The 13,081-nt window shown below is 39.1% G+C and overlaps 2 protein-coding genes across 15 annotated transcripts in view; one reads left to right on the top strand and one right to left on the bottom strand.

Moving 5' to 3' along the window:
• LOC126934205 (cytochrome c oxidase subunit 7A-related protein, mitochondrial) overlaps positions 1 to 13,081 on the bottom strand; it is a 723,522-nt gene that overhangs the window by 297,951 nt on the left and 412,490 nt on the right. The window lies entirely within an intron of this gene.
• The window catches only part of MTA3 (metastasis associated 1 family member 3), a 255,898-nt gene that overhangs the window by 127,787 nt on the left and 115,030 nt on the right, over positions 1 to 13,081 (top strand). For all 10 annotated transcript variants that reach the window (XM_050754798.1, XM_050754792.1, XM_050754791.1 and 7 more), the window contains one exon: positions 11,978 to 12,041. In XM_050754798.1, the coding sequence (XP_050610755.1) occupies positions 11,978 to 12,041 (64 nt within the window). The remainder of the gene's footprint in view (positions 1 to 11,977; positions 12,042 to 13,081) is intronic.

Below are 13,081 nucleotides of genomic sequence, written 5' to 3'. Positions count from 1 at the left end.
CGGCCCCCTCAGATTCTCTTTATTATGGTTTAGATTCTTTTTTTCTTTTTTTAAAATTTGAAACGGAGTCTCACTATGTCTCCCAGGTTGGAGTGCAGTGGTGTCATCTTGGCTCATCGCAACCTCCATCTCAAGGGTTCAAGTGATCCTCGCGCCTCAGCCTCCCAAGTAGCTGGGAGTGTGTGTGCCACCAAGCCTGGCTTTTTTTTTTTTTTTTGTATTTTTGGTAGAGACATGGTTTTGCTTTGTTGGTCAGGCTGGTCTCAAACTCCTGACCTCAGATGATCTGCTCGCCTGGGCCTTCCAAAGTGCTGGGATTACAGGTGTGAGCCACCATTCCCTGCCAGGTTCTTTTGTTTCGTTTCGTTTTGTTTTGAGACAGAGTCTCACTCTGTTGCTCAGGCTGGAGTGCAGTGGCGCTATCTCGGCTTACTGCAACCTCCGACTCCTGGGTTCAAGTGATTCTCCTGCCTCAGCCTCCTAAGTAGGTGGGATTACAGGCGAGCACCACTGTGCCCAGCTAATTTTTGTATTTTTGGTAAGACAAGGTTTCACCATGTTGGCCAGGCTGGTCTTGAACTCCTGACTTTGTGATCCATCTGTCTCGGCCTTCCAAAGTGTTGGGATTACAGGTGTGAGCCATCGTGCCTGGCGGTTCTTTTAATTTTCTTCTTATCACTTTATTTATGTATTTACCTATTTATCTATCTATCTATTTATTTATTTATGAGATGGAGTTTTGCTCTTGTCACCCAGACTGGAGTGCAGTGGTGCGATCTTGGCTCACTGTAACCTCCACCTCCTGGGTTCAAGTGATTCTCCTGCCTCAGCCTCCCAAGTAGCTGGAATTACAGGCACCCACCACCATGCTCAGCTAATTTTTTTGGTATTTTTAGTAGAGATGGGGTTTTGCCATGCTGGCTAGGCTGGTATCAAACTGGTGACCTCAGGTGATCCGCCTGCCTCGACCTCCCAAAGTGCTGGGATTACAGGCCATGTAATAATAATAAGAGCCACCAAGCAGGCCATCTTCTTATTTAAATAAGAAGAAGAGCCACCAACCAGGCCATCTTCTTATTTAAAAGGCATCTCAGAAAAGAGATAAACACATTGACTTTGCCTGTCATTTAATTCATTATTCTGTTGAGACTGAAAATATTACTCCACTCTCCTCCCTGCATTGAGATGCTGTGAAACTTCTTTCATTTAGCTCACTGAATAAAAATACCTTACAATTCTGGGATTTATCTCTTCATGTCTCTTTTTAAAACTGAGTTATTGAGTATTGACAAAACATTTCCATCCTTTTTCAAAGACTGTAATTAGAATTTCTTTCTTTCTTTTTTTTTGGTTTATGTTTTACCTAGAGCAATTAGTGTTTGAAGGAAAGTTTTTCCTCGGGTTGTCCTGTATGTCAGAAACAAATAAATAAATGAACATAAAATATTTTATGTATAAGCAGAATTTTATTTTTAAACAAAAAATATTTCAAATACTTGGTAAAGCAATAGTCGGTAGATGGGAGTAGATTGGAATAGATTGCTGAGAGTGAATTTATGTATTGCTGTGGTTAGGGATGGTATGTCCAGTTTGGTTAAATGCTCGATGCAACCTGGGATCCAAAAGTGGTGGATGATAGAACAATCTTTTTTTTTTTGAGACGGAGTCTTGCTCTGTGGCCCAGGCTGGAGTGTAGTAGTGTGATATTGGCTCACTGCAACCTCTGTCTCCTGGGTTCAAGCAATTCTCCTGCCACAGCCTCCCGAGTAGCTGGGGTTACAGGCGCATGCCACTATGCCCGGGTAACTTTTTGTATTTTTAGTAGAGACAGGGTTTCACCGTGTTGGCCAGGCTGATCTCGAACTCCTGACCTCATGATTCGCCTGCCTCGGCCTCCCAAAGTGCTGGGATTACAGGCATGAACCACTGTGCCCAGTCAATAGAGCAGCCTTTCTTTGTTGTCAGGATCACAAAACTGATGACATGCCCTCTTGCTTTTAAAATTTAAAATTTTTTTGGTAGTGTAATTGTGATAGGTTAGCTGCCCACTGAGCACAGCCAGTCAGTACTCTGAGACACCAGGTTGCAGCAAAGAAGGAGGTTTAATTGGAGGGTCCCCGAACAAGGAGGTGGGAGGAAACCTCTAATCTGTCTCCCCAGGGAGTTTGGAGTTGGGGCTTTTAAGGCTTTTGGTGTGGGCCAAAGTTTGGAGATCTCGAAGAGTTGTATGGTGAAGTCATGAAGTGGGGGATAAAGAAGCTGAATTCTTCTGATCTCGTTCCTCTGTGGGGGCCTTTAAACTGGTTGCTGGAATTCACGGGGCCTGAAAAACCTCTTTTTTTTTTTGAGACGTAGTCTTGCTCTGTCTCGCAGGCTGGAGTGCAGTGGCATGATCTCGGCTCTCTGCAACCTTTGCCTCCCAGGTTCAAGCAATTCTCGTGCCTTAGCCTCCGGAGTAGCTGGGATTACAGGGGCCTGTCACCACGCCTGGCTAACTTTTTTGTATTTTTAGTAGAGATGGGGTTTCACCATGTTGGCCAGGGTGGTCTTTAACTCCTGACCTCAAGTGATCTGCTTGCCTTGACCTCCCCAAGTGCTAGGATTACAGGCATGAGCCACCACGCCCAACGAAAAACAATTTAAGTGATCCTTAAATAAAAGCCTTATGATTCTAATGTCAGAGATCCTGACTATGGGAACAGTGGGCTCCCCATACACTTGATCTCTGACATTAGAATCAAGGCTTTTGTCAGTATCTTGTGCTACATGACTTTCAATAGCAGAGAAGTGGGCCAAAGTGCAGCCTGATTAATACTTAATTGTAACTACATTTCTGGCCAGAACCTGCATGCAATTCTTGTCAACCTTGTGGGACAGTTTCAGTGGAGGTGGATTTGTAATATATGATTCAGAAACCAAAATATACAAACATGAAGTATACAATAAAATGTCTTACTCCTGCACAGTCCCCCCAGGTCTTCAGTGTTTTTAGAGTCTTAGGTGGACTTCCAGAAATATTCTATGCGTATAGAAGCAATGAGGTATATATGTTTGTATGTCTAAGTAAATTGTGGAGTAAATTATGATGCTTTTATGTTGTGCTTTTGAAGTATCTTGGTGATAGGTCCATATTGGATCGTAAAGATCTGCCTCATTCTTTTTTATGGCCGTATTATATATCTAATTTGTTTAATCCTAACTAATGGATTTTTGTTTTTTCTAGTCTTTTGCTGTTAAAAATAATACTATAATGACTAAACTTGTGCCTAGGACATTTTACTTGTGTGATTGTGAGTGTAGCTGCAAAATTATACCAAGTAAAATAGTTGAAAGTATCTTAATTTTTATTTTGTATTTATTTCTTCATATTTCTCTATTGGGCAAAGTAGGGAGGTTCAGCTGAAACGATTTGTAAATTTAATTTATGTCTATTGAGACCTTTTTGCTACTTTCAGAGAAAACAAACAATTTTTTACAGATATGTTTATTGAAAAATACATAGTAGTGCTAACTTTTAAGTATGTAAGTAATAAAATAGAACTCCACTGTGGATTATTAGTCTGTCTTCAGTTTGGCTGTGAATATTAAAAACTTATTTGGAATCTTTAAAATAATTGGTTTTCTTCCTGCTCATTTCATTATGACAGCATTTTAAAGTATTAGGCTTTTGTAATATTTTTGGCAATCTATACATAAAATTTGAATTAGCCAAAAAGGTACTATTGATGCCTATAAGTAGTGCTCCTTAATAAATGAAGTTAACATGAGAAAGTTAGTGTGCTTAGGCTCATAAGATTGCTAGTAGTTGGGAGGCCGAGACGGGCGGATCACGAGGTCAGGAGATCGAGACCATCCTGGCTAACACGGTGAAACCCCGTTTCTACTAAAAAATACAAAAAACTAGCCGGGCGAGGTGGCAGGCGCCTGTAGTCCCAGCTACTCGGGAGGCTGAGGCAGGAGAATGGCGTGAACCCGGGAGGCGGAGCTTGCAGTGAGCTGAGATCCGGCCACTGCACTCCAGCCTGGGCGACAGAGCTAGACTCTGTCTCAAAAAAAAAAAAAAAAAAAAAAAAAAAAAATTGCTAGTAGGAGGAAAAATCCTATCACAGCTTAACATAAAGTCTACATGTTTAGCATGCTCTTTTTGAAAAATGTATATTTATACTATTTGAATTAACCGCTTAACCACTTTAAGGGCTGAAGTAGTTTTCTTCAACCAGAATCACAATGCACAAGAGCATTTGGGTTAGATGCAAAGTATATCCTATGTATTGTCTCAAGTACTTGTGTGTGTGTTTTTTTGATTTTCAATTTTTGTGGCTACATAGGTGTATATATGTGGTACATGAGATATTTTGACACAGGCATGTGATGCATAATAATCACATCTTGAAATATGGGATATCTGTCCCCTCAAGCGTTCATATTTTGTGTTACAAACAATCCAGTTATACTCTTTTAGTTATTTTATATTATTATTTTATTATTATTTTTTGAGATGGAGTCTCCCTTAGTGACCCAGGCTGCTGTTTTGTACCCATTAACCATCCCCAACCTCCCCCTCAAGTACTTGTGTTCCACATGTTGTAGAACCTTTGAGGGATTTTCCTGGTGGTTAGAGCGATTCATTTGCCAACTTGTCCTGGAGAGGAGGATCTTTCCAATAGGTATTGCCTTTTTGGAACATTTCACTTTCTCATTTCACTTCCTCCTATAAGAGGGAAGAGTGGTATCAAGAGACGGATATTTTTCCTCCTTGATTCCTTCTTGACAGTTTCTTTCATATTTGTCGTCAAATATTCAGAATTATGGTGTCTTTGCTATGCTGCGCATCCCATGGATGGAATAGGCATCTCACAACACAATTTGTCAATCATTTTTCTTCAGAAATCGATTAATTGATTTTATTGAGCCCAAACTTCTCATTTTGGCTTTTCATTCTTCTACTTTATCTACACAAACAGATGTTTCAGGGTTGTGTGTGTGGCTTCTTTTAATTTTTATTTGTGAGCATCTGTTAAAGCAGTATTAATAACAGATCATATATCTTTGAACAGAAATATTTAAAGATTTCCAGATTTATTTCTCTTTGTCCTCCTCTTTTTTTTTTTTTTTAATAATACAGCCGGGCGCAGTGGCTCATGCCTGTAATCCCAGCCCTTTGGGAGGCTGAGGTGGGTGGATCACAAGGTCAAGAGATTGAGACCATCTTGGCCAACATGGTGAAACCCCATCTCTACTAAAAATACAAAAATTAGCTGAGTATGGTGGTGCGCACCTGTAGTCCCAAGCTACTTGGGAGGCTGAGGCAGGAGAATCGCTTGTACCCAAAAGTCACAGGTTGCAGTGAGCCAAGGTTGCACTACTGCATTCCAGCCTGGAGAGGGAGTGAGACTCTGTCTCAAAAAAAAAAAAAAAAAAAAAAAAAAAAAAAAGCAGAGGTCCAGGGTCAGGTTTGATGGCTCACGCCTATAATCCCAGCACTTGCGGGGCCAAGGAGGATCACTTGATCCTAGGAGTTTTAGACCAGTCTGGGCAACATGGTGAAACCCTGTCTCTACAAAAAATACAAAAGTTAGCAGGGCCTGGTGGCTCATGCCTGTAGTCCCAATTACTCGGAAGACTGAGGTGGGAGGATCACTTGAGCCCAGGAGGTGGAGGCTGCAGTGAGCTGAGATCACGCCACTGCACTCTGGCCAGGGTGACAGCAAGATCCTGTCTCAAAAAAAAGTCCATAAAAAATCATATTCTTTCACTTAATATATGCGATCTTAAATGTTTGTTACCAAGATATAATTAAGAAAACCATAGTTTTCTTAATGTAGAGCAGTGATTCTCAACCAGGAGTGATACTGTATCCCAGGGACATTTGACAATTTCGACAGTTTTGGCTCTAACAAATGGATGAGGGGGTGCTACTGTCATCCACTGCATAGAGGCCAGGGATGCTGCTAAACATCCTACAGTGCATGAGACAGCTTCCACAACAAAAAATTATCTGACCCAAAATGTCTACCATTGGTGCCAAGGTTGAGAAAACCTGATACAAAGAGTTATTGTACATAATCCTTACTCCCTTGGTGTTGTATTCATGCAAATTTATGTATTTTAATTAGGATTTTCTCTTTATTAGTCTGTTCTCAACACTGCTATAGAACTGCCCGAAACTGGGTAATTTATAAGGACAAGAGTTTTAATTGACTCACAGTTCTGCATGACTGTGGAAGTCTCAGGCAACTTACATTCATGGTGGAAGGGGAAGCAGGCATGTCTTATACTTGGTGGCAGGCGAGAAAGAGAGAGAAGCGAGAGGAGAAGGAGGAACTGTCAAACACGTATAAAACCATCAGAACATGTTGAGAACTCACTGTCATGAACAGCATGGGGGAAACTGCCCCCATGATCCAATCACCACCCACTGGGTCCTTCCCTCGACACATGAGGATTATGGGGATCACAATTCAAGATGAGATTTGGGTGGGGACACAGAGCCAAACCATATCACCCCCTTTCATTTTAAATTTAAATTTTCGTACTTTTTAAAAGTATATGGATATGGCTGTCTAATAATATCCAGGGCAGTCATTTGCTTGGTTCCCACTCTGTAGTCATTTTCAACTCTTCTCAATGGTGGCTTCTGCATTTATACTGTTCTTATAGTCCTACTATTAATTTTTCAGTTTTAGGAATTTACCTTTACTTCTCTCTTCCCTATTCCCTTTGCCTTCTGTTTTTAATATTATTACAACTTTTATTTAACTTAGTAAACAATCTTTGTGTTTTATGAACATGTCAGTATTATGTATTCTTTCTTGTATAAACTTTTGTTTTCCATGGAGTTTATCATTGTTTTACCTTTGTCTTTTGATTAAGTCTTCTAAAAATGTAAAAGTTTTTGTTCTCATATCTAAAAATATTTCTCACACTTGGCCAATGATTTTAGACATAGAATTCTGGTTTGGAAATCACTTCTCTCAGAATTTTGAATCTGTGCTATTCTGTTTTATGCGGTTGCTGTTGAGAAATCTAATCTTCTGAAAGCATTTTGCATCTTTGATCTTTTTTTTTTATTTTGTTGTTCATTGTGTTCATTGTATTAAGTGCTGTAAAAACTGTCTACTCACTGATTTACCAATCTCAGAACCTAATATTTTGCCATTGTTCTTTATACGAAGAAATGTTAAGAATCTGTAGTTTGGGCCGGGCAAGGTGGCTTACGTCTGTAATCCCAGCGCTTTGGGAGGCCGAGGTGGGTGGATCACCTGAAATCAGGAGTTCGAGACTAGCCTGGCCAACATGGTGAAACCTCGTCTTTACTAAAAATACAAAAATGAGCTGGGTGTGATGGTTGGCATCTGTAATCCCAGCTACTTGGGAGGCTGAGTCAGGAGAATTGCTTGAACCCAGGAGGTGGAGGTTGCAGTGAGGGTGAGATCACGCCACTTGCACTCCAGCCTGGGCAACAGAGTGAGACTCTGTCTCAAAAAAAAAGAATCTAGAGTTTGTGGCAAATGTAAGACTTGTAAAGCCAATGAGAAAAATGCCTTTCTTTAATAAAGCAATAATATCGTTTGTTGAACAAGGCAAGTTTAATGTCAAAGTCTGCATCTATAGGAATATTTCTTTTTTTTTTTTTTCCAAGACAGAGCCTCACTCTGTCACCCAGGCTGAAGTGCAGTGGCATGATTTTGGCTCACTGCACCTCCTCCTCCCAGGTTCAAGCAATTCTTGTGCCTCAGCCTCCCCAGTAACTGGGATTACAGGCATGTACCACCACACCCAGCTAATTTTTTATATTTTGGTAGAAACGGAGTTTCACCATGTTGCCCAGGCTGGTCTCGAACTACACCTGAGCTCAGGCAGTCTGCCGGCCTCGGCCTCATAGAATGCTAGGATTACAGGCGTGAGCCACGGCACCTGACCAGGAATGGTTTTTTTAAGTTTAGTGAACCTAAAGACCACCTGGTGATGTTTGTTAATCATGTAGATTCCTGGACCCATCCCAAGATATTGAAATTCAGTAAGTCTGCTATGGCACTAAGATATCTGCACTTTTGTAAGTGGGTAGTCACCACTTCAGTTGTATCAAGGTAAAAGAAAGTTTGGGCCGGGTGTGGTGGCTCATGTCATTAATCCCAGCCTTTAGGAGGCCAAGGTGGGAGGATCGCTTGAGCCAGGGAGTTTGAGAACAGCCTGGGCAACATAGCAAAACTCGGTCTCTACAAAGAATAAAAAAAATTAGCTCTGCATGGTGGCACACACCTGTAGTCCCAGCTACTGGGGAGGCTGAGGTGGGAGGATTGATTGAGTCCAGAAAGTTGAGGCTGTAGTAGCTGTGATTATGCCTCTGTACTCCAGCCTGGGCGACAGAACTAGATCCTTTCTCAAAACAAAACAAAATAAAATAAGAAAGTCTACAGACGGGAAATGACCACTAATTTAAACTTCCTTCTCTTTCTTTCCTTTTTTTTTTTTTTTGAGATGGAGTTTTGCCTTGTCACCAGGCTGGAGTGCAGTGGCGCGATCTTGGCTCACTGCAACCTCTGGCTCCCAGGTTCAAGTGATTCTCCTGCCTCAGCCTCCAGTAGCTGGGACTACAGGCGTGTGCTACCACTCCCAGCTAATTTTTGTGTTTTTAGTAGAGACAAGGTTTTACCATGTTGGCCAGGCTGGTCTCGAACTCCTGATCTCATGACCCGCCCGCATCGACCTTCCAAAGTGCTGGGATTGCAGACATGAGCCACCGCGCCTGGCCCTCCTCTTTCATTTATACAGATATGTACTAGCTTTAGATGAAAGAAATATATAACCTGTGTGTACATTTTTACATATATTTTTCAGTCTGTAGGATTATATGGGACATACCCTTAAGCAAGTAGCAGATGCCAGGCTGATCAGCACCTGATGTTAAGCGTGTGACTGTGTTTTGTCATAATTATTTATTCACATGTCTTTGTGTCCCAGCACCCTGCACAGTCTCTCAAACAGATTATACTTTGAAAACCCTTTTGAATGATCTATGGGAAAGTAGGTTTTCTTTATAGCAATTCTGTACTCCTTTGTGGTTCTGTGTAGAAAAGTCGTACGGGTGATTTTATGGGCCTGGAGTGGCCTTTGTGTTGTAGTCTTTGATATACTTCATATCATGCTTGGGTATCTTTATTATTTAAGGATTAAAATATCATACATGACACATGATTATATTCATTGCTTGAGACTCAGTATAAATTGTGGTATCTGTATACAGAATTTGATAATAGTTCCTTTAGGTTGGGGTTAGCTTAAAATTTACCATGTTTTTATCTATGAGCCAAGATTTGTTTGGCATAAAGGAAACTAACGCTTTAAATCTCTTTTTAAACCACTTTTATCAACAACTCTTGGCCTGGTAATATATGTGTTAATTATATATTCATATTTACTTCATAAAATAATTCTGACTCAACCTCTTACTTTGTTAGCTGTTAATATATGTACATGAAAATTTTAAATGTTAGATTTTCATTTTTAATTTGGGGAGATGTACAATATAGCTATATTAAAGAAAAATTTGAAACTTAGATCACTTACTATCCTTTCATCTTTGTATAAAAACTACATTTCCAAAAAGAATTTATATTTCATTATAACCCATGTTTCCTTATTTCCTAATATAATTATGAAAATAAAGGTTTTATAATTTAAAATATTTTGTTATTTCAGACCATATGGAAGAGACTTTTAAAGTGTGCTATATTGTTTGTTTGAATTTTCAGTGTCTGTTAACCCTTAAAAGTCAAGTGACTATTAAAGACAGTGGTATTGGCTGGGCCCAGTGCAGTAGTGTTTATAACCAGTTACAGATTTCTTTGTTTCTTCTCCACTATCACTGTTTCACTTGACTAGCCTTAAAAAAAAGTACCTATTAAAATAAAATTGAGCAGGTTTTACTCCTCCCCATTAAAACAAACAAAAGTGACTTTAGAGAACTTATTTTTGTTTAAAAGGGGGCTTTGTTTTTTTCTAGGTGATTAAATATCAAATGTTAGAAATACTGCTTTGTCAGTTGTTAATGAGGGGAAAAAAGTAAGCAAAAACTATTTTTAGAAACACCATTTATTAAGCATATTGCATGTGTGAGCACATATTCACAGGTCATAGATATTCTGTGGCAGTTGTAGATGTGCTAATGGCAGCAGAGCAATTTCCCTAGTTCCAATTCTGTCTATTATGAGAACATATCAGGTAATTGTTGCCTTTTCTTTTTTTTTGAGATGGGGTCTTGCTCTTTTGGCCAGGCTGGAGTTCGGTGGTGCAAATACAGCTCGCTGCACCCTAGACCTCCTGTGCTCCAGCAGTCCCCCAACCCCGGTAGCTGGGACTATGCCCTGCTGATTTTTTTTTAGTTTTTAGTAGGATCGAGATCTTGCTGTGTTTTCTAGCCTGGTCTCAAACTCCTGGGCTTCAAGTGATTCTCGGCCTCCCAAAGTGTGGAGATTACAGGTGGGAGCCAGGCCCAATTGTTGTCTTTTCAGTGTTGCTATGTGTGCTAAAGTGATGTTAATTTTTTTTGCTTCACTAATCTACTTGAATAAAATGTTAGAAAAAAAAGAAAACCTTTATAAACACTTCTAGTAACCATGTTAGAGATTTGACATGCTCTCAAAGAGAGCTTTCTAATCTGCAGTGATTACCAGAAAAAGACATTTTTATAAGGGGATTTTTTTTTTTTAAGTTTAAAGAGTATATAGTTGCAAAATGTTTTAGCAAACTGTAACTTTTGACCAATGTGTTAGCACTTTCAGTATTTTATTTTGCTTTTGGTTATTTTTTTCTTTGAATTGTATTTCACTCTGGTGATCCAACAGCAAGCTTTTCTAGCTCTTTTTTTCTTTCTTTTTCTTTTTTCTTTTTTTTTATTTTTGAGATGGAGTCTTACTCTGTCACCTGGGCTGGAGTGCAATGGCACGATCTCGGCTCACTGCAACCTCTGCCTCTCGGGTTTAAGCGATTCTCCTGCCTCAGCCCCCTGAATAGCTGGGATTATCGGCATGTGCCACTATGCCCTGCTAATTTCTAACGTCTCACTTAATATATATGTGATATCTTTGTTTTTGCATATTGGCTTTTGGAGATGTCTTAATTTTTGTTGTAGAAAATCAAATGATCTTATGACATTTTAAAGAAACATTGTGAGCCCTGACCAGTATTTGTAACTGGAATAATCTTCAAAATGCTCCTGTCAGATTTGTATTAGCTATACTGATTTTTTTAGGCTGGTTAGGATCATTTTGAAAGTGCTTGTAATAAATGCCTCTACCTACATAACCTCAATTTTTCTCAGAGTCTAGACAAGCCTTATAAAGATAGACATTAGTTTCCAAACTCAGATCAAATGTAAGTGCTGTCAGACCGCAAGGTCCGTGGATCTGTCGATGTTTATTTTGCCCCTTGCTCTATAGAAAGCTCCATGTGTTGAAATTTGAACTAGTTTTTAGAGTCATCTCAATAAAGATGAATTAGTTGTATCCTGATATGAATGTGTATTATTTTTAGGTTCTTAAATGTAGTTAGTGGCTGCTCATAAAAATCTGAATATTTAGGCATTGATTTGTGTGGTGGTGGCTTTGTCTGCACAGCCCTGTATAAAATTACCTCATAATATCTATTTACAGGTTCAGAAACTGACTCTGAGTCTGAAGATCTCATTGTACTCTTTTTTCTTGAATAAACAGAAACTACCTATAAAGTGTTGTGTATTATTAGGATTTATTGCCTAACACAATTACTCCAGCAGGCTAGCCTCTCAAGAAATTCCTATAAAGATGGCCTTTTTTTATAGGATTGTAAAGTGGATTTAAATAGTTTGAAAAAATATATATTCCTAACTGCCATGTAGTTTCTTAATACCAATCTCACATTCTTAACTTTGTATTTCTCATCACTGAGAAGGTGAGGTGGCCTTTGTTACATTTATTCTTTTTTTCTCTTTCAACAGGGGAAAGTGCAGTGTTGCCCTTCTGAATGAGACAGAATCAGTATTGTCATATCTTGATAAAGAGGTAATTCACAATCATACTTGTTTTGTTTTTTTTCCCCTTTATTTCACATGAAGCTCTTTCCTTGGAATTTATTTCTTTTTGTACAAAAGTATTATTCTACCATCATATTAATAGCAGTATTATAGTAAAACTGTAATGACTAGAATGCATTTGGGTAAATGTGATTTTTCTGGTTATCTGAGATAAGGGTTAGCAAAAACTTCTGTGTCTGTTTTTCAGTTGGTAATGAAAGACATTATAGAGAATGGTACATGGATTTAGTTGATAGTGGATGAATATTTTTGACTTTATGAAATTAATGCTTTAGTGTGCTTAGCTCCCCTTTATGTTTTGTTTTTGTTTTATTTCTTGAATAAATGGTTTTTCTTTTAGACTATTTCCAGATGAGATTTTACCATTGGTGGTCTGCTTTCTGGAATCCTAATAAATGTTGTCAGTTAAAAATATTTTTTACTAAACTTTAACAAGAAATGTAGTTAACAAGTTGAGATAAAGCATACGCTTCATTGAAAGGAGGAAATTCTTATAAGCAGAATATTTCATGGTATGCATAGTTTTAGGTGACATTTAAAGCAATGTTATTTGTATGGTGGGAAACATATTTTAGTGTCAGTGATGCTTCAGTATTTAATCTTTCTGATTTTTTTCCTCTCCCCCAAAAGCTTTATTACATATGTGTATGTTTTATTTTTTGGAGACAAGAGTCTCGCTCTGTCCCCCAGTCTGGAATGCAGTGATGTGATCTTGGCCCACTGCAACCTCCGCCTCTCAGGTTCAAGCAATTCTTATGCTTCAGCCTCCTAAGTAGCTGGGATCACAGGTGCCTGCTGTCATAGCCGGCTGATTTTTGTGTTTTTGGTAGAGATAGAGTTTTGCCATGTTTGCTAGGCTGGTCTTGAACTCCTGGCCTCAGGTGATCTACCTTCCTCAGCCTCCCAAAGTGCTGGGATCAGAGGCATGAGCCACTGTGCCTGGCCTGTTTTTTTTTTTCTTTTTAAATCTTAAACTCAAATGTTGCTCATTTATTTCAAATGAAGAAA

Source organism: Macaca thibetana, chromosome 13 (assembly GCF_024542745.1).
Source record: "Macaca thibetana thibetana isolate TM-01 chromosome 13, ASM2454274v1, whole genome shotgun sequence".
Taxonomy (NCBI): Eukaryota; Metazoa; Chordata; class Mammalia; order Primates; family Cercopithecidae; genus Macaca; species Macaca thibetana.
The sequence above is the reverse complement of the archived record's forward strand: the minus strand, read 5'-3'. Positions and strand labels throughout refer to the sequence as shown.